This window comes from Salmo salar, chromosome ssa05 (genome assembly GCF_905237065.1).
Source record: "Salmo salar chromosome ssa05, Ssal_v3.1, whole genome shotgun sequence".
In the NCBI taxonomy this organism is placed as follows: Eukaryota; Metazoa; Chordata; class Actinopteri; order Salmoniformes; family Salmonidae; genus Salmo; species Salmo salar.
In genome coordinates, this window is record NC_059446.1 from 13,233,392 (window position 1) to 13,253,432 (window position 20,041).

Here is a 20,041-nt window from a genome sequence, read left to right on the forward strand (position 1 = left end):
TCTCTTCCGTTAGTCACATGACTATCTCTTTTAACAAAGCTCCGCCCCCACACACTCCAACAGACAGTCTCAGTCACACACATCCCTAAAAAAAGGTCATAAATACCTGGAGCATGGCTAACATCCTATCAGGCTGGTGGAAAATCACACACACACACACACACACACACACACACACACACACACACACACACACACACACACACACACACACACACACACACACACACACACACACACACACACACACACACAGACACACACAGACACACAGACAGACACACACAGACACACACACAGACACACACACAGACACAGAGAAACAGATGCAGGGCCTGTCCATAAACAGTGCAGACCCAGGTAATCTCCATGGGAAAATGAGAGGGTGATGGTGTTGGTGAAAGAGTGGAGGAAACAGTGAAATCTTAGCTGTGAGGGGAGATACAGTAGAGGTGTGAGGGAGAGACAGTAGAGGTGTGAGGGGAGACAGCAGAGGTTTGAGGAGAGAGACAGTAGAGGTGTGAGGGAGAGACAGTAGAGGGGTGAGGGGAGAGACAGTAGGGGTGTGAGGGGAGAGACAGTAGAGGTGTGAGGGGAGAGACAGTAGAGGTGTGAGGGAGAGACAGTAGAGGTGTGAGGGAGAGACAGTAGAGGTGTGAGGGAGAGACAGTAGAGGGGTGAGGGGAGAGACAGTAGGGGTGTGAGGGGAGAGACAGTAGAGGTGTGAGGGGAGAGACAGTAGAGGTGTGAGGGAGAGACAGTAGAGGGGTGAGGGGAGAGACAGTAGGGGTGTGAGGGGAGAGACAGTAGAGGTGTGAGGGAGAGAGACAGTAGAGGTGTGAGGGAGAGACAGTAGAGGTGTGAGGGGAGAGACAGTAGAGGTGTGAGGGAGAGACAGTAGGGGTGTGAGGGGAGAGACAGTAGAGGTGTGAGGGGAGAGACAGTAGGGGTGTGAGGGGAGAGACAGTAGAGGTGTGAGGGGAGAGACAGTAGAGGTGTGAGGGGAGAGACAGTAGAGGTTTGAGGGGAGAGACAGTAGGGGTGTGAGGGGAGAGACAGTAGAGGTGTGAGGGGAGAGACAGTAGAGGTGTGAGGGAGAGACAGTAGAGGTGTGAGGGGAGAGACAGTAGAGGTTTGAGGGGAGAGACAGTAGGGGTGTGAGGGGAGAGACAGTAGAGGTGTGAGGGGAGAGACAGTAGAGGTGTGAGGGAGAGACAGTAGAGGTGTGAGGGGAGAGACAGTAGGGGTGTGAGGGAGAGACAGTAGAGGTGTGAAGGGAGAGACAGTAGAGGTGTGAGGGGAGAGACAGTAGAGGTGTGAGGGGAGAGACAGTAGAGGTGTGAGGGGAGAGACAGTAGAGGTTTGAGGGGAGAGACAGTAGGGGTTTGAGGGGAGAGACAGTAGGGGTGTGAGGGGAGAGACAGTAGGGGTGTGAGGGGAGAGACAGTAGAGGTGTGAGGGGAGAGACAGTAGAGGTGTGAGGGGAGAGACAGTAGAGGTGTGAGGGGAGAGACAGTAGAGGTTTGAGGGGAGAGACAGTAGAGGTGTGAGGGAGAGACAGTAGAGGTGTGAGGGGAGAGACAGTAGAGGTGTGAGGGAGAGACAGTAGAGGTTTGAGGGGAGAGACAGTAGAGGTGTGAGGGAGAGACAGTAGAGGTGTGAGGGGAGAGACAGTAGAGGTGTGAGGGAGAGACAGTAGAGGTTTGAGGGGAGAGACAGTAGGGGTGTGAGGGGAGAGACAGTAGAGGTGTGAGGGGAGAGACAGTAGGGGTGTGAGGGGAGAGACAGTAGGGGTGTGAGGGGAGAGACAGTAGAGGTGTGAGGGGAGAGACAGTAGAGGTGTGAGGGGAGAGACAGTAGAGGTTTGAGGGGAGAGACAGTAGAGGTGTGAGGGAGAGACAATAGAGGTGTGAGGGGAGAGACAGTAGAGGTGTGAAGGGAGAGACAGTAGAGGTGTGAGGGGAGAGACAGTAGAGGTTTGAGGGGAGAGACAGTAGAGGTGTGAGGGGAGAGACAGTAGAGGTGTGAGGGGAGAGACAGTAGAGGTTTGAGGGGAGAGACAGTAGAGGTGTGAGGGAGAGACAGTAGAGGTGTGAGGGGAGAGACAGTAGGGGTGTGAGGGAGAGACAGTAGAGGTGTGAGGGAGAGACAGTAGAGGTGTGAGGGGAGAGACAGTAGGGGTGTGAGGGGAGAGACAGTAGGGGTGTGAGGGAGAGACAGTAGAGGTGTGAGGGAGAGACAGTAGAGGTGTGAGGGAGAGACAGTAGAGGTGTGAGGGGAGAGACAGTAGGGGTGTGAGGGAGAGACAGTAGGAGGTGTGAAGGGAGAGAGGAACACACTCTCTGGTACCTGAGCTATCTGGATCCCCAGCAGAGGCCTGACTGACACACAAACACACACACCAGTGGAGGCTGGTGTGAGTAGCTATAGGAGGATGGGCTCATTGTAATGGCTGGAATGGAATCAATGGAACGTAGTCAAACGTGGTTTCCATATGTTTGATGTGTTTGATTCTGTTCCATCTATTCCTTTCCAGCCATTACAATGAAACCATCCTCCTATAGCTACTCCCACCAGCCTTCTCTGACACACACACACACACACACACACACACACACACACACACACACACACACACACACACACACACACACACACACACACACACACACACACACACACACACACACACACACACACACACACACACACACACACACAATGACACACACACACACACAATAACACACACACACACACAATGACACACACTCTGGCGCTTGAGTTGACTACTGAAGAGTGGTGTGTTGGTCTAGTAACTACTAAACTGTGCTGTGTAGTGATAGTAGTGTAGTGGAAGATACTAAACCCAGAGCACAAGCATCACAACCACACAACAACAGAAGGGTGTGGTCAGTTAAGAAAGGTGTGGTCAGTTAAGAAAGGTGTGGTCAGTTAAGAAGGGTGTGACCTTAAACCCCAGTGACGTTGTTCAAGAGAGGTTGGGTGGTGTGGGGGGTGTGATGTCACGTGGTAAGGACAGGAGGAGAGGACAGGAGGTGAGGACAGGAGGTTAGAGTAAAAGAGGACAGAGGAAAGGAGGAGAGGACAGGAGGAGAGGACAGGAGGAGAGGACAGGAGGAGAGGACAGGAGGTTAGAGGACAGGAGGACAGAGGAAAGGAGGAGAGGACAGGAGGAGAGGACAGGAGAATAGATGACAGGAGAATAGATGACAGGAGAATAGATGACAGGAGAATAGAGGACAAGAGGAGAGGACAGTAGGATAGAGGACAGGAGGTTAGAGGAGAGGACAGGAGGTTAGAGGACAGGAGGAGAGGACAGGAGAATAGAGGACAGGAGGTTAGAGGACAGGAGGAGAGGACAGTAGGATAGAGGACAGGAGGTTAGAGGAGAGGACAGGAGGTTAGAGGACAGGAGGTTAGAGGACAGGAGGAGAGGACAGGAGAATAGAGGACAGGAGGTTAGAGAACAGGAGAATAGAGGACAGGAGGTTAGAGAACAGGAGAATAGAGGACAGGAGGAGAGGACAGGAGGGTAGGGGGCCGGAGAATAGAGGACAGGAGAATAGAAGACAGGAGGTTAGAGGACAGGAGGTTAGAGGACAGGAGGAGAGGACAGGAGAATAGAGGACAGGAGAATAGAAGACAGGAGCGTAGAGGACAGGAGGATAGAGGACAGGAGGATAGAGAACAGGAGGATAGAGGACAGGAGGTTAGAGGACAGGAGGATAGAGGATAGGAGAATAGAGGACAGGAGGATAGAGGACAGGAGGATAGAGGACAGGAGGGTAGAGGACAGGAGGTTAGAGGACAGGAGGTTAGAGGACAGGAGGATAGAGGACAGGAGGATAGAGGACAGGAGGATAGAGGACAGGAGGTTAGAGGACAGGAGGATAGAGGACAGGAGGATAGAGGGTAAAACATCCCACTACAGAGCCAAACAACAATACGAGATGTATTGGACAGTTTCTGTCAGTTCAGTTTTTCTCGATCAGTCCATAGTCCACTGTCAGGTGTCTTCTCCTTAGGTCAGAAGGTAGTAGAAAAACATGGGCTTGTTAAAAGCCAAGTCCCCAGGTTAAAATAAAACATTAGTCCACTGGTAGAGTAATCAATCGCTCCTGTCCTTCTCTCTTCAACTCAAACTGTAGTGGATGATCAATCTCTCCTGTCCTTCTCTCTTCAACTCACACTGTAGTGGATGTTCAATCTCTCCTGTCCTTCTCTCTTCAACTCACACTGTAGTGGATGTTCAATCGCTCCTGTCCTTCTCTCTTCAACTCACACTGTAGTGGATGTTCAATCGCTCCTGTCCTTCTCTCTTCAACTCACACTGTAGTGGATGTTCAATCGCTCCTGTCCTTCTATCTTCAACTCACACTGTAGTGGATGTTCAATCGCTCCTGTCCTTCTCTCTTCAACTCACACTGTAGTGGATGTTCAATCGCTCCTGTCTTTCTCTCTTCAACTCACACTGAAGTGGATGTTCAATCGCTCCTGTCCTCTAAGACAATGTAGATGTTCATATGCTTTTCTCCTTTAGAGGACATTTAGGTGCTCCTCCTCTCTCAGACCTTGTAATAAATGTTCTCTCCTCTCCTCCTCTCTCAGACCTTGTAATAAATGTTCTCTCCTCTCCTCCTCTCTCAGAACTTGTAATAAATGTTCTCTCCTCTCCTCCTCAGATCTTGTAATAAATGTTCTTTCAGATTAATAAATGTTCTCTCCTCTCCTCCTCTCTCAGACCTTGTAATAAATGTTCTCTCCTCTCCTCCTCTCTCAGACCTTGTAATAAATGTTCTCTCCTCTCCTCCTCTCTCAGATCTTGTAATAAATGTTCTCTCCTCTCCTCCTCTCTCAGATCTTGTAATAAATGTTCTCTCCTCTCCTCCTCTCTCAGACCTTGTAATAAATGTTCTCTCCTCTCCTCCTCTCTCAGACCTTGTAATAAATGTTCTCTCCTCTCCTCCTCTCTCAGAACTTGTAATAAATGTTCTCTCCTCTCCTCCTCAGATCTTGTAATAAATGTTCTCTCCTCTCCTCCTCTCTCAGACCTTGTAATAAATGTTCTCTCCTCTCCTCCTCTCTCAGACCTTGTAATAAATGTTCTCTCCTCTCCTCCTCTCTCAGATCTTGTAATAAATGTTCTCTCCTCTCCTCCTCTCTCAGATCTTGTAATAAATGTTCTCTCCTCTCCTCCTCTCTCAGACCTTGTAATAAATGTTCTCTCCTCTCCTCCTCTCTCAGATCTTGTAATAAATGTTCTCTCCTCTCCTCCTCTCTCAGACCTTGTAATAAATGTTCTCTCCTCTCCTCCTCTCTCAGACCCTGTAATAAATGTTCTCTCCTTTCCTCCTCTCTCAGACTTTGTAATAAATGTTTGCTGGGCTCTGCGGAGGCATCTCCTGTACGATATAAACAGGGTGTCCGTAGTCACCGCTCACTTTCTCATAGTGAGGGCAGTAGTTATTCTCTGTCCGCAGCGGGATGATGATGTCACTGGGTTCCGTCCCGGCTGTGCCCCCGCTGCCAGGCAGCTTGTTCTGATTGGACAGCGTGCTGAGTGACAGGGCGGAGGGGTGGGGCTGGGCGTGAGAGGGCTTCCGGGATCTCTTCCTCATCTTGATGAGCAGGATGACGAGGAAGAGGATGAGGAGGAGAAAGATGATACAGCCGGCTCCGATGGCTGAGAACACAGCGACCTTTGACCCAAGGATGCCATCACTGCTGCTGGAGCCTCCTGACCTGTTGTCCTGGTTTATAGAGTCTGAAGGAGGGAGGAGGGAGGGGAAGAGAGAGAGGGGGGAGAGATAGAGAAAGAGGGAGGGAGGGAGGAGAGAAAGAAAGAGTGAGTTTGTACAATGCGACCCATTGTGCATTCAGATACAGAAATGTATATGATTATTCTTTTATAGCTTAACGAAATTACGATGAATTCTTCATATTTCTTTAGGGTGATTGACAAGCGCTATTGATGTCATCTAATTGAATTAGTTTAATCAAGATGTCCCTGTAATGTAATCTGTGGTTAACAGCCAACATCATTCAGATTAATAGGACTGATACAGGCGAGGCAATAGCCAAGTCTACAGAAAGGTGTTTCGGGTAGAGGCCATGGGATAGGCCATGGGATAGGCCAGGGGAGAGGCCAGGGGAGAGGTCAAGGGAGAGGTCAGGGGAGAGGCCAGGGGAGAGGCCAGGGAATGGGCCAGGGGAAATCCAGGGGAAAGGCCAGTGGATAATCCAGGGGCAAGGCCAGGGGAGACTCCAGGGAACAGGTCAGGGGATAATCCAGGGGAAAGGCCAGGGGAGACTCCAGGGAACAGGTCAGGGGAGACTCCAGGGAACAGGTCAGGGGATAATCCAGGGGAAAGGCCAGGGGAGACTCCAGGGAACAGGCCAGGGGATAATCCAGGGGAGGGGCCAGGGTAGGGGCCAGGGGAAAGGCCAGGGGAAACTCCAGGGAACAGGTCAGGGGATAATCCAGGGAACAGGTCAGGGGATAATCCAGGGGAGGGGCCAGGGTAGGAGCCAGGGTAAAGGCCAGGGGAGAGGCCAGGGAACAGGCCAGGGATTAGGCCAGGGAACAGGCCAGGGGATAGGCCAGGGGACAGGCCAGGGGATGGGCCAGGGAACAGGCCAGGGAACAGGCCAGGGGATAAACCAGGGAGCAGGCCAGGGGGAGGGCCAGGGAACGGGCCAGGGGATAATCCAGGGCAGAGGCCAGGGGACAGGCCAGGGGACAGGCCAGGGAACAGGCCAGGGAATAGGCCAGGGAACAGGCCAGGGTATAGGCCAGGGGAGAGGCCAGGAGACAGGCCAGGAGACAGGCCAGGGGACAGGCCAGGGGAGAGGCCAGGGTAGAGAACAGGCCAGGGAAGATATGCACATCTGACTTTGTTTCATTTCTTTGTGTAGGGGGGTGAGAGGGGGTGAGAGGGGGGTGGGGTGGTGACGGGGAAGAGGGTGGAGGGAAGGAGGGTTACTGGAAAAAAAGAGTGACTAGCTCGTCAAATGACTGAAATCGGAGCAGAATCAAATCTGTTTCCCATGTATATCAGCAGCTGCTGCCAGAAATCTCTCTCACTTTCTCCCTGTCCATACTTCTCTCTCTCCTTCTCTCTCTACCTTCTCTCTCCCTGTCCATGACCCGCACCCCACACTTTTCATGGGTTCTATATTCTTTAGGTTCTATTTGTTCTGTAAGGTTCAGCTGGATTCCGTCAGGTTCTAATGGGGTTAGGGTTGTTATCTCACCAGTGTTGCCTGGCTCTCCTGCTCCAGGCAGCAGCTTGTCCTCAGGGCTAGGACTGAAGTCTCCTCCCAGACCGTTGTCCTTCTCTCTCTCTGGGTCCTCTGGTAATACAGAGTCTGGTAGAACAGTGTTGGGGTCTGAAACATGGGACACCGTGTTAAATATCTCTGTATGATAGTGATACACAGAGACACACATGCACGTACACGCACAAGCGCGCACACACATATGCACAGAAGCGTGAACACAGACACCCACTCAGCAGTCTAGGGGACAGAACACACTGACATGGCAGAATGAGGTTAAGAAAATTATATACTAGATTTTTATTGTTATTCATTATTCATATCTGTAAAAGGCCATAATATGTCTTATTTATACTTCTGGTTTTAACATTACTGCTGAGTAGAGGAGAGGAGAGGAGAGGAGAGGAGAGGAGAGGAGAGGAGAGGAGAGGAGAGGAGAGGAGAGGAGAGGAGAGGAGAGGAGAGGAGAGGAGAGGAGAGGAGAGGAGAGGAGAGGAGAGGAGAGGAGAGGAGAGGAGAGGTGGGGAGAGGAGAGGAGAGGAGAGGAGAGGAGAGGGAGAGGAGAGGAGAGGAGAGGAGAGGAGAGGAGAGGAGAGGTTTTTGAGGTTTATATCGGTTTATATCTCTAACTGTTGTAGAGGGAACAGTTGGTTTATATCTCTAACTGTTGTAGAGGGAACAGCTGGTTTATATCTCTAACTGTTGTAGAGGGAACAGATGGTTTATATCTCTAACTGTTGTAGAGGGAACAGATGGTTGATATCTCTGTTGTAGAGGGAACAGATGGTTTATATCTCTAACTGTTGTAGAGGGAACAGATGGTTGATATCTCTAACTGTTGTAGAGGGAACAGATGGTTTATATCTCTAACTGTTGTAGAGGGAACAGCTGGTTTATATCTCTAAATGTTGTAGAGGGAAGAGCTGGTTTATATCTCTAACTGTTGTAGAGGGAACAGCTGGTTTATATCTCTAACTGTTGTAGAGGGAACAGCTGGTTTATATCTCTAACTGTTGTAGAGGGAACAGATGGTTTATCAATCTAACTGTTGTAGAGGGAACAGATGGTTTATATCTCTACCTGTTGTAGAGAGAACAGATGGTTTATATCTCTCACTGTTGTAGAGGGAACAGCTGGTTAATATCTCTAACTTATGTAGAGGGAACAGATGGTTTATATGTCTAACTGTTGTAGAGGGAACAGATGGTTTATATCTCTAACTGTTGTAGAGGGAACAGATGGTTTATATCTCTAACTGTTGTAGAGGGAACAGATGGTTTATATCTCTAACTGTTGTAGAGGGAACAGATGGTTTATATCTCTAACTGTTGTAGAGGGAACAGATGGTTTATATCTCTAACTGTTGTAGAGGGAACAGATGGTTTATATCTCTAACTGTTGTAGAGGGAACAGATGGTTTATATCTCTAACTGTTGTAGAGGGAACAGATGGTTGATATCTCTGTTGTAGAGGGAACAGATGGTTTATATCTCTAACTGTTGTAGAGGGAACAGATGGTTGATATCTCTAACTGTTGTAGAGGGAACAGCTGGTTTATATCTCTAACTGTTGTAGAGGGAACAGCTGGTTTATATCTCTAAATGTTGTAGAGGGAAGAGTTGGTTTATATCTCTAACTGTTGTAGAGGGAACAGATGGTTTATATCTTTAACTGTTGTAGAGGGAACAGCTGGTTTATATCTCTAAATGTTGTAGAGGGAAGAGTTGGTTTATATCTCTAACTGTTGTAGAGGGAACAGATGGTTTATATCTTTAACTGTTGTAGAGGGAACAGCTGGTTTATATCTCTAACTGTTGTAGAGGGAACAGATGGTTTATATCTCTAACTGTTGTAGAGGGAACAGATGGTTGATATCTCTGTTGTAGAGGGAACAGATGGTTTATATCTCTAACTGTTGTAGAGGGAACAGATGGTTGATATCTCTAACTGTTGTAGAGGGAACAGCTGGTTTATATCTCTAACTGTTGTAGAGGGAACAGCTGGTTTATATCTCTAAATGTTGTAGAGGGAAGAGTTGGTTTATATCTCTAACTGTTGCAGAGGGAACAGCTGGTTTATATCTCTAACTGTTGTAGAGGGAACAGCTGGTTTATATCTCTAACTGTTGTAGAGGGAACAGATGGTTTATATCAATCTAACTGTTGTAGAGGGAACAGCTGGTTTATATCTCTAACTGTTGTAGAGGGAACAGATGGTTTATATCTCTCACTGTTGTAGAGGGAACAGCTGGTTAATATCTCTAACTTATGTAGAGGGAACAGATGGTTTATATGTCTAACTGTTGTAGAGGGAACAGATGGTTTATATCTCTAACTGTTGTAGAGGGAACAGATGGTTTATATCTCTAACTGTTGTAGAGGGAAGAGCTGGTTTATATCTCTAACTGTTGTAGAGGGAACAGATGGTTTATATCTCTAACTGTTGTAGAGGGAACAGTTGGTTTATATCTCTAACTGTTGTAGAGGGAACAGATGGTTTATATCTCTAACTGTTGTAGAGGGAACAGATGGTTTATATCTCTAACTGTTGTAGAGGGAACAGATGGTTTATATCTCTAACTGTTGTAGAGGGAACAGATGGTTTATATCTCTAACTGTTGTAGAGGGAACAGATGGTTTATATCTCTGTTGTAGAGGGAACAGTTGGTTTATATCTCTAACTGTTGTAGAGGGAACAGTTGGTTTATATCTCTAACTGTTGTAGAGGGAACAGATGGTTTATATCTCTAACTGTTGTAGAGGGAACAGATGGTTTATATCTCTAACTGTTGTAGAGGGAACAGATGGTTTATATCTCTAACTGTTGTAGAGGGAACAGATGGTTTATATCTCTAACTGTTGTAGAGGGAACAGATGGTTTATATCTCTAACTGTTGTAGAGGGAACAGATGGTTTATATCTTTAACTGTTGTAGAGGGAACAACTCCTCCACCTTCTGCCCTTCTCTCTCTCCTCCTCCACCTTTCCCCTTCTCTCTTCCTCCACCTCCTCCCCTTCTCTCCTCCTCCCCTTCTCTCCTTCTCCACCTCCTCCCCTTGTCTCCTTTTCTACCGCCTTCCCTTCGCTCCTTCTCCTCCCCTTCTCTCCTTCTCCTCCCCTCGTCCCCTCCTCCACCTCCTCCCCTTCTCTCTTCCTCCACCTCCTCCCCTTCTGTCCTCCTCCACCTTCTCCCTTCCTCTCCTTCTCCTCCCCTTCTCTAATCCTCCACCTTCTCCCCTTCTCTCCTCCTCTACCTTTACTTCTCTCCTCTTCCACCCCTTCTCTCCTCCTCCACCTTATCCCCTTCTCTCCTCCACCTCCTCCCCTTCTCTCTTCCTCCACCTCTTCTCCTCTTCCTTTCCTCCATTCTCTTTATATTGATAGCAGTAGTATAATTACGGTTTCCAGCAGTAGTGTAACTATGGTTTCCAGCAGTAGTGTAACTACGGTTTCCATCAGTAGTGTAACTACGGTTTCCATCAGTAGTGTAATTACCTCTAGTAGTGTAACTACGGTTTCCAGCAGTAGTGTAACTACGGTTTCCAGCAGTAGTGTAATTACGGTTTCCAGCAGTAGTGTAATTACAGTTTCCAGCAGTAGTGTAATTACGGTTTCCAGCAGTAGTGTAACTACGGTTTCCAGCAGTAGTGTAACTATGGTTTCCAGCAGTAGTGTAACTATGGTTTCCAGCAGTAGTGTAACTATGGTTGACAGCAGTAGTGTAATTACCTCTAGTAGTGTAATTACGGTTTCCAGCAGTAGTGTAACTATGGTTGACAGCAGTAGTGTAATTACCTCTAGTAGTGTAACTATGGTCTACAGCAGTAGTGTAATTACCTCTAGTAGTGTAACTATGGTTTCCAGCAGTAGTGTAACTACGGTTTCCAGCAGTAGTGTAACTACAGTTTCCAGCAGTAGTGTAACTATGGTTTACAGCAGTAGTGTAATTACCTCTAGTAGTGTAATTACGGTTTCCAGCAGTAGTGTAATTACATCTAGTAGCATAACTACGGTTTCCAGCAGTAGTGTAATTACAGTTTCCAGCAGTAGTGTAACTACGGTTTCCAGCAGTAGTGTAACTACAGTTTCCAGCAGTAGCATAATTACGGTTTCCAGCAGTAGTGTAATTACGGTTTCCAGCAGTAGCATAATTACGGTTTCCAGCAGTAGCATAATTACGGTTTCCAGCAGTAGCATAATTACGGTTTCCAGCAGTAGTGTAATTACAGTTTCCAGCAGTAGCATAATTACAGTTTCCAGCAGTAGTGTAACTACGGTTTCCAGCAGTAGTGTAATTACGGTTTCCAGCAGTAGTGTAATTACAGTTTCCAGCAGTAGTGTAATTACGGTTTCCAGCAGTAGTGTAACTACGGTTTCCAGCAGTAGTGTAACTATGGTTTCCAGCAGTAGTGTAATTACGGTTTCCAGCAGTAGTGTAACTATGGTTTCCAGCAGTAGTGTAACTATGGTTGACAGCAGTAGTGTAATTACCTCTAGTAGTGTAATTACGGTTTCCAGCAGTAGTGTAACTATGGTTGACAGCAGTAGTGTAATTACCTAGTAGTCGGTCTACAGCAGTAGTGTAATTACCCTAGTGAAATGGTTTCCAGCAGTAGTGTAACTACGGTTTCCAGCAGTAGTGTAACTACGGTTTCCAGCAGTAGTGTAACTATGGTTTACAGCAGTAGTGTAATTACCTCTAGTAGTGTAATTACGGTTTCCAGCAGTAGTGTAATTACATCTAGTAGCATAACTACGGTTTCCAGCAGTAGTGTAATTACAGTTTCCAGCAGTAGTGTAACTACGGTTTCCAGCAGTAGTGTAACTACGGTTTCCAGCAGTAGCATAATTACGGTTTCCAGCAGTAGTGTAATTACGGTTTCCAGCAGTAGCATAATTACGGTTTCCAGCAGTAGCATAATTACGGTTTCCAGCAGTAGTGTAATTACGGTTTCCAGCAGTAGCATAATTACGGTTTCCAGCAGTAGTGTAATTACAGTTTCCAGCAGTAGCATAATTACAGTTTCCAGCAGTAGTGTAATTACAGTTTCCAGCAGTAGTGTAATTACGGTTTCCAGCAGTAGTGTAACTATGGTTTACAGCAGTAGTGTAATTACCTCTAGTAGTGTAATTACGGTTTCCAGCAGTAGTGTAACTATGGTTTACAGCAGTAGTGTAATTACCTCTAGTAGTGTAATTACGGTTTCCAGCAGTAGTGTAATTACATCTAGTAGCATAACTACGGTTTCCAGCAGTAGTGTAATTACAGTTTCCAGCAGTAGTGTAACTACGGTTTCCAGCAGTAGTGTAACTACGGTTTCCAGCAGTAGCATAATTACGGTTTCCAGCAGTAGTGTAATTACGGTTTCCAGCAGTAGTGTAATTACGGTTTCCAGCAGTAGTGTAATTACGGTTTCCAGCAGTAGTGTAATTACGGTTTCCAGCAGTAGCATAATTACGGTTTCCAGCAGTAGTGTAATTACGGTTTCCAGCAGTAGCATAATTACGCCAGCAGAGTAACAGTTTCCAGCAGTAGCATAATTACAGTTTCCAGCAGTAGTGTAATTACGGTTTCCAGCAGTAGTGTAATTACAGTTTCCAGCAGTAGTGTAATTACGGTTTCCAGCAGTAGTGTAACTACAGTTTCCAGCAGTAGTGTAATTACGGTTTCCAGCAGTAGCATAATTACGGTTTCCAGCAGTAGAATAATGACGGTTTCCAGCAGTAGTATAATTACAGTTTCCAGCAGTAGCATAATTACGGTTTCCAGCAGTAGCATAATTACGGTTTCCAGCAGTAGAATAATGACGGTTTCCAGCAGTAGTATAATTACAGTTTCCAGCAGTAGCATAATTACGGTTTCCAGCAGTAGAATAATGACGGTTTCCAGCAGTAGTATAATTACAGTTTCCAGCAGTAGCATAATTACGGTTTCCAGCAGTAGAATAATGACGGTTTCCAGCAGTAGTATAATTACAGTTTCCAGCAGTAGCATAATTACGGTTTCCAGCAGTAGAATAATGACGGTTTCCAGCAGTAGTCAGCGCTACCTTGCTATGTTTTGACTGATTCATAATATACTGTATGTGTTATAGTCTATGAGAGGCTACAGACAATCTGATTTGCTCAGTGCTGATCCTAAAGTGAAGTGGCGTTTGGTGGACTAAGCACGTGCAGTAAAGTGTTCTCTCTCGTCTAGGGAGCCACTTCAACTCTGAATATGCTGACATTTAGCTTCCTTTGCAAGACGGACGATACGAAAGACCACCAGCAGGAGGTTGTGTGTGTGTGTGTTCATGTGTGTGTGTTTGTGTGCTGTTTTAAATATTCACAGTGAGAGATTATATGAATAATTCATGATGGTATTTGCATGCTAAGATGCTAAGGCCTGTGCTGTGTCAGAATGGAGGATTCAGTGAAGTCACTGTGACCATGTACACCAATACAGTTATCCTCAAGGTTACACACTGATACACACTGTTAGGGCACTGAGGTTTTACATAGACGTGAAGAACTGCGTTGCATTGAAGGTGTGTGCCAGGCCTACACTCAGTTAGTGTCTACAGTACTGCAAATAAAACTTTGAGGAAGGGAGAATGTTTGATGTGTACACATACAGGAGAGTTTAGAGTGCAACACATGGAGAAATACATTCGTGTGCCGTTTGTTGTCAGATATATCAATTAATGAAGGCGTTTCTTTGTTTACCTTGTCCGACCTTCATGACAACTTTCATGGCCCTGGTCTTACAGACTCCTCCCTCTCTGTTCTCCAGGCCTTCGACTGAACCATTGGACGTGGCTGGAAGAGAGAAAGAGAGATAGGGAGAGCGAGAGAGAGAAAGAGAGAGTGCGAGCGAGAAGTCAAAACAGGAACATTTTACATCTGGCAAGAAATTAATATGGAAATTATCTCAACAACAAAAAAATGTCCCCATGTGTGCAACCTATACCCCCCCCCAATAGATTCCCCATACTTTAACAATGACAGCTTCTCTATCCTAGAGCGGGAGATCAACCATTTCCAGGACCAGGGACATAGTCTGTAGGGACCTAAATGCCAGAACTGGACAAGAACCTGACACTCTCAGCACACAGGGGACAAACACCTACCTGGAGGTGACAGTATTCCCTCCCAAATATGCCCCCTAGACACAACTATGACAAAACAACCAATAAAAATGGGTCACAACTCATGCAGCTCTGTTGCACGCTGGGTCTGTAAATGGTAGTCAATGGTAGGCTTTGAGGAGACTCCTACGGTAGGTACATCTACAGCTCATCCCTTGGCAGTAGTACTGTAGGTTACTTTATCACTGACCTCAACCCAAGAGACACTCAGAGCGTTCACAGTCAGTCCACTAACACCCCTATCAGATCACAGCAAAATCATAGTCTACTTGAACAGAGAAATACTCAATCATGAGGCATCAAAGCCAAAGGAACTACGCAATATTAAGAAATGCTGTAGATGGAAAGAAAGTAGTGTGGAAACCTACCAAAAAACAATAAGGCAACAACAAATTCAATCCCTTTTAGACAACTTCCTGGACAAAACATTTCACTGTAACAGTGAAGGTTTAACTTGGCAGTTGAAAGACTAAACAGTATATTTGAACTTTCAGCTTCCCTATCAAATCTAAAGATTTGCAGACAACCTAAGAAAATGAACAACAATGACAAATGGTTTGATGAAGAATGCAAAAACCTAAGAAAGAAATTGAGAAACCTATCCAACCAAAAACATAGAGACCCAGAAAACCTGAGCCTTCGCTATGGTGAATCACTAAAACAATACAGAAATACACTACGGAAAACGAAGGAACAGCACGTCAGAAATCAGCTCAATGTAATTGAAGAATCCATAGAATCGAACCACTTCTGGGAAAATTGGAACACACTAACAACCACACAAAGAGTTATCTATCCAAAACAGAGATGTGTGGACTTCTCCAATATTTCTATAACAAAAGAACAAACAGCAAAAACATATACATGATCAATTAGAAATCTTATAATCATCTATTAAAGACAACCAGAACCCACTGGATTCTCCAATTACATTGAATCAACTACAGGACAAAGTACAAACCTTCCAACACAAAAAGGACTGTGGGGTTGATGGTATCCTAAATGAAATTATAAAATATACAGACCACAAATTCCAATTGGCTAAACTTTAACTCTTTAACATCATCCTCAGCTCTGGCACCTTTTCCAATATTTGGAACTAAGGACTTATAACCTCAATCCACAAAAGTGGAGACAAGTTTGACCCCAATAACTACCGTGGGATATGCGTCAATAGCAACCTTGGGAAAATCCTCTGCATTAATATTAACAGCAGACGTGTACATTTCCTCAGTGAAAACAATGTACTGAGCTGTCAAATTGACTTTTTTCCAAATTACTGTACGACAGACCACATATTCACCCTGCACACCCTAATTGACAAACAAACAAACCAAAACAAAGGCAAAGTCTTCTCATGCTTTGTTGACTTTAAAACATTTTTTGACTCAATTTGGCATGAGGGTCTGCTATACAAATTGATGAAAAGTGGTGGGGAAAAAACATACATCGTAAATTCCATGTACACAAACAACAAGCATACAGTTAAATTTAGCAAAAAATACACATTTCTTTACACAGGGCCGTCGTGTGAGACAGGGATGCATCTTAAGCCCCACTATCTTCAACATGTATATCAAGAAATTGGCGAGGACACTAAAACAGGCCTCACCCTACTAGAATCTGAAGTTAAATGTCTACTGTTTGCTGATGATCTGGTGCTTCTGTCCCCAACCAAGGAGGGCCTACAGCAGCACCAAGATCTTCTGCACAGATTCTGTCAGACCTGGGCCCTCACAGTAAATCTCAGTAAGAAAATAATAATGGTGTTCCAAAAAAGGTCCAGTTGCCAGGACCACAAATACAAATTCCATCTAGACATCGTTGCCCTAGAGCACACAAAAAAATGATACATAGCTCGGCCTAAACTTCAGCGCCACAGGTGACTTCCACAAAGCTGTGAACGATCTGAGAGACAAGGCAAAAGGGCCTTCTATGCCATCAAAAGGAACTAAACATTTGACATACCAAATAGGATCTGGCTAAAAATACTTGAATCAGTTATAGAAAACAATTAACCTTTATGCTTGTGAGCTCACCAACCAAGATTTTCACAAAATGGAAAAAACACCAAATTGAGACTCTGCATGCAGAATTCTGCAAAAATATCCTCCGTGTACAATGTAAAACACCAAATAATGCATGCAGAGCAGAAGTAGGCCAAAACCCGCTAATTATCAAAATCCAGAAAAGATTCTACAACCACCTGAAAAGGAAGTGATTCCCAAACCTTCCATAACAAAGCCATCACCTACAGAGAGATTAACCTGGAGAAGAGTCCCTTAACCTGGTCTTCCTGTCTGGGTTGGACCCCCCCCCCCTTGGGTTGTGCCGTGGGGGAGATCTTTGTGGGCTATACTCGGCCTTGTCTCAGGATGGTAAGTTGGTGGTTGAAGATATCCCTCTAGAAGTGTGGCTGTGCTTTGGCAAAGTAGGTGGGGTTATATCCTGCCTGTTTGGCCCTGTCCAGGGGTATCATTGGATGGGGCCACAGTGTCTCCTGACCCCTCCTGTCTTAGCCTCCAGTATTTATGCTGCAGTAGTTTATGTGTCGGGGCAAGGGTCAGTCTGCTATATCTGGAGTATTTCTCCTGTCTTATCTGGTGTCCTGTGTGAATTTAAGTATGCTCTCTCTAATTCTTTCTTTCTTTCTCTCTCTCGGAGGACCTGAGCCCTAGGACCATGCCTCAGGACTACCTGGCATGATGACTCCTTGTTGTCCCCAGTCCAACTGGCCGTGCTGCTGCTCCAGTTTCAACTGTTCTGCCTGTGGCTATGGAACCCTGACCTGTTCACTGTGATTACTATTATTTGACCATGCTGGTCATTTATGAACATTTGAACATCTTGGCCATGTTCTGTTATAATCTCCAGCCGGCACAGCCAGAAGAGGACTGGCCACCCCTCATAGCCTGGTTCCTCTCTAGGTTTCTTCCTAGGTTTTGTCCTTTCTAGGGAGTTTTTCCTAGCCACCGTGATTCTACACCTGCATTGCTTGCTGCTTGGGGTTTTAGGCGTGGTTTCTGTACAGCACTTTGATATATCAGCTGACTTAAGAAGGGCTATATAAATACATTTGATTTGATTTGAACCTTTGTTGTGTGGTCAATCCCAATGTTAGACAGCAATTTTTTTATATTTTGTTTAAACCCATCCCAAACCTTAACACTTACCTTAACCATTCAGAATGAATGCTGACACTTAACCCTTGTGTAGTCTTAACATTCTGTATAGTCCCCTTGTCCTAAGGGTAAAAAATGACCTGCCTTCACTAAACCCCTAAAATAAAGCAGCTTAATTGAATTTCAACCCCAAATCTATTTTGCATGAAGAAACAATCTGTCATTCATCACAAATTTAGTGAATATCTGGGATTTTCCTCTTCACAATGCAGAAAGAATGCATTTAATCAGTGGACACCACTCGTTTTTATTACAACACACCTGTCATAATTGTTTTCTTTACTGAAGTAGAGGTTTATTATTATTGTTATTATTGCTAAAGGTACTGCATAGGTGTAAAAACATTTTTTTGCAAGAGATAGCACTTGTATAGCCTAAGAAGGTAGCAGAAATGTGCAGAAAGTATTTTTGAATGCATTTTATTGAAGGGAAACAATAACAGTCTTGAACATTTTTGGCAACATAGTGATATATTCTTATATACAGTCATGGCCAAAAGTTTTGAGAATGACAAATATTAATTTTCACAAAGTTTGCTGCTTCAGTGTCTTTAGATATTTTTAGATATTTTTGTCAGATGTTACTATGGAAGTATAATTAAAAGCATTTCATAAGTGTCAAAGGCTTTTATTGACAATTACATGAAGTTGATGCAAAGAGACAATATTTGCAGTATTGACCCTTCTTTTTCAAGACCTTTGCAATCCGCCCTGGCATGCTGTCAATTAACTTCTGGGCCACATAACTGATGGCAGCCCATCAGAATTTGTGGGTTTTTGTTTGTCCACCCGCCTCTTGAGGATTGACCACAAGTTCTCAATGGGATTAAGGTCTGGGGAGTTTCCTGGCCATGGACCCAAAATATCGATGTTTTGTTCCCCGAGCCACTTAGTTATCACTTTTGCCTTATGGCAAGGTGCTCCATCATGCTGGAAAAGGCTTTGTTCATCACCAAACTGTTCCTGGATGGTTGGGAGAAGTTGCTCACGGAGGATGTGTTGGTACCATTCTTTATTCATGGCTGTGTTCTTAGGCAAAATTGTGAGTGAGCCCCCTCCCTTGGCTGAGAAGCAACCCCACAGATGAATGGTCTCAGGATGCTTTACTGTTGGCATGACACAGAACTGTTGGTAGCGCTCACCTTGTCTTCTCCGGACAAGCTTTTTTCCGGATGTCCCAAACATTCGGAAAGGGGATTCATCAGAGAAAATGACTTTACCCCAGTCCTCAGCAGTCCAATCCCTGTACCCTTTGCAGAATATCAGTCTGTCCCTGATGTTTTTCCTGGAGAGAGGTGGCTTCTTTGCTGCCCTTCTTGACACCAGGACATCCTCCAAAAGTCTTTGCCTCACTGTGCGTGCAGATGCACTCACACCTGCCTTCCGCCATTCCTGAGCAAGCTCTGTACTGGTGCTGCCCCGATCCCGCAGCTGAATCAACTTTAGGAGATGATCCTGGTGCTTGCTGGACTTTCTTGGGTGCCCTGAAGCCTTCTTCACAGCAATTGAACCGCTCTCCTTGAAGTTCTTGATGATCCGATAAATGTTTGATTTAGGTGCAATCTTACTGGCAGCAATGTGAAGCCTGTGAAGCCCTTTTTGTGCAAAGCAATGATGATGGCACGTGTTTCCTTGCAGGTAACCATGGTTGACAGAGGAAGAACAATGATTCCAAGCACCACCCTCCTTTTGAAGCTTCCAGTCTGTTACTCGAACTCAATCAGCATGACAGAGTGATCTCCAGCCTTGTCCTTGTCAACACTCACACCTGTGTTAACGAGAGAATCACTGACATGATGTCAGCTAGTCCTTTTGTGGCAGGGCTGAAATGCAGTGGAAATGTTTTTGGGGGGATTCAGTTCATTTGCATGGAAAAGAGGGACTTTGCAATTAATTGCAATTCATCTGATTACTCTTCATAACACTCTGGAGTATATGCAAATCGCCATCATACAAACTGAGGCAGCAGACTTTGTGAAAATTAATATTTGTGTCATTCTCAAAACTTTTGGCCACGACTGTACTGTACAATGAGGAATTCAACTACAAAATACTAGTCTTCTCCCATTTTTTTAACCCTGGCCCCCACCCACAGAGTGTATAAACAACAACCATAAATAACAATAAAATAAGATAATAGATACAAAACAAAAACGTGATCAATCAACTCCAATTAACACATGTAGGACAGTATGAAAGTGTGTGTGCATGGACATTGCAGATGTATTTATCACATGTGCAGCACATAGTATTTGTTTTACAGTCCTTCTTTGGAGGGCAGAATAGGAATATCCTCCTCTTGCCTGCCCCAGCTGCAGCCTCAGGTGGATCAGGACAAGATTCAGCCCCCTGAACAGCTTTCACAAGCGCTGCAGAGGCTGTTGTGCGGGGGAGGCTCTCCCTTCTTTGAATGTGTGGGGTTACAAGTG

At 45.4% G+C, this 20,041-nt stretch overlaps 1 protein-coding gene across 1 annotated transcript in view; it reads right to left on the minus strand.

Annotated features, from left to right (window-relative positions):
• Positions 1-5,180: 5,180 nt before the first annotated feature.
• The window catches only part of LOC106591758 (ephrin-B1), a 157,969-nt gene continuing 143,108 nt past the window's right edge, over positions 5,181-20,041 (minus strand). The window contains exons 3-5 of the mRNA XM_045717911.1: positions 14,010-14,102; positions 7,279-7,413; positions 5,181-5,788 (exon numbers count right to left, since the gene is read on the minus strand). Of these exons, the coding sequence (XP_045573867.1) occupies positions 5,382-5,788; positions 7,279-7,413; positions 14,010-14,102 (635 nt within the window). The 3' untranslated portion in view covers positions 5,181-5,381. The remainder of the gene's footprint in view (positions 5,789-7,278; positions 7,414-14,009; positions 14,103-20,041) is intronic.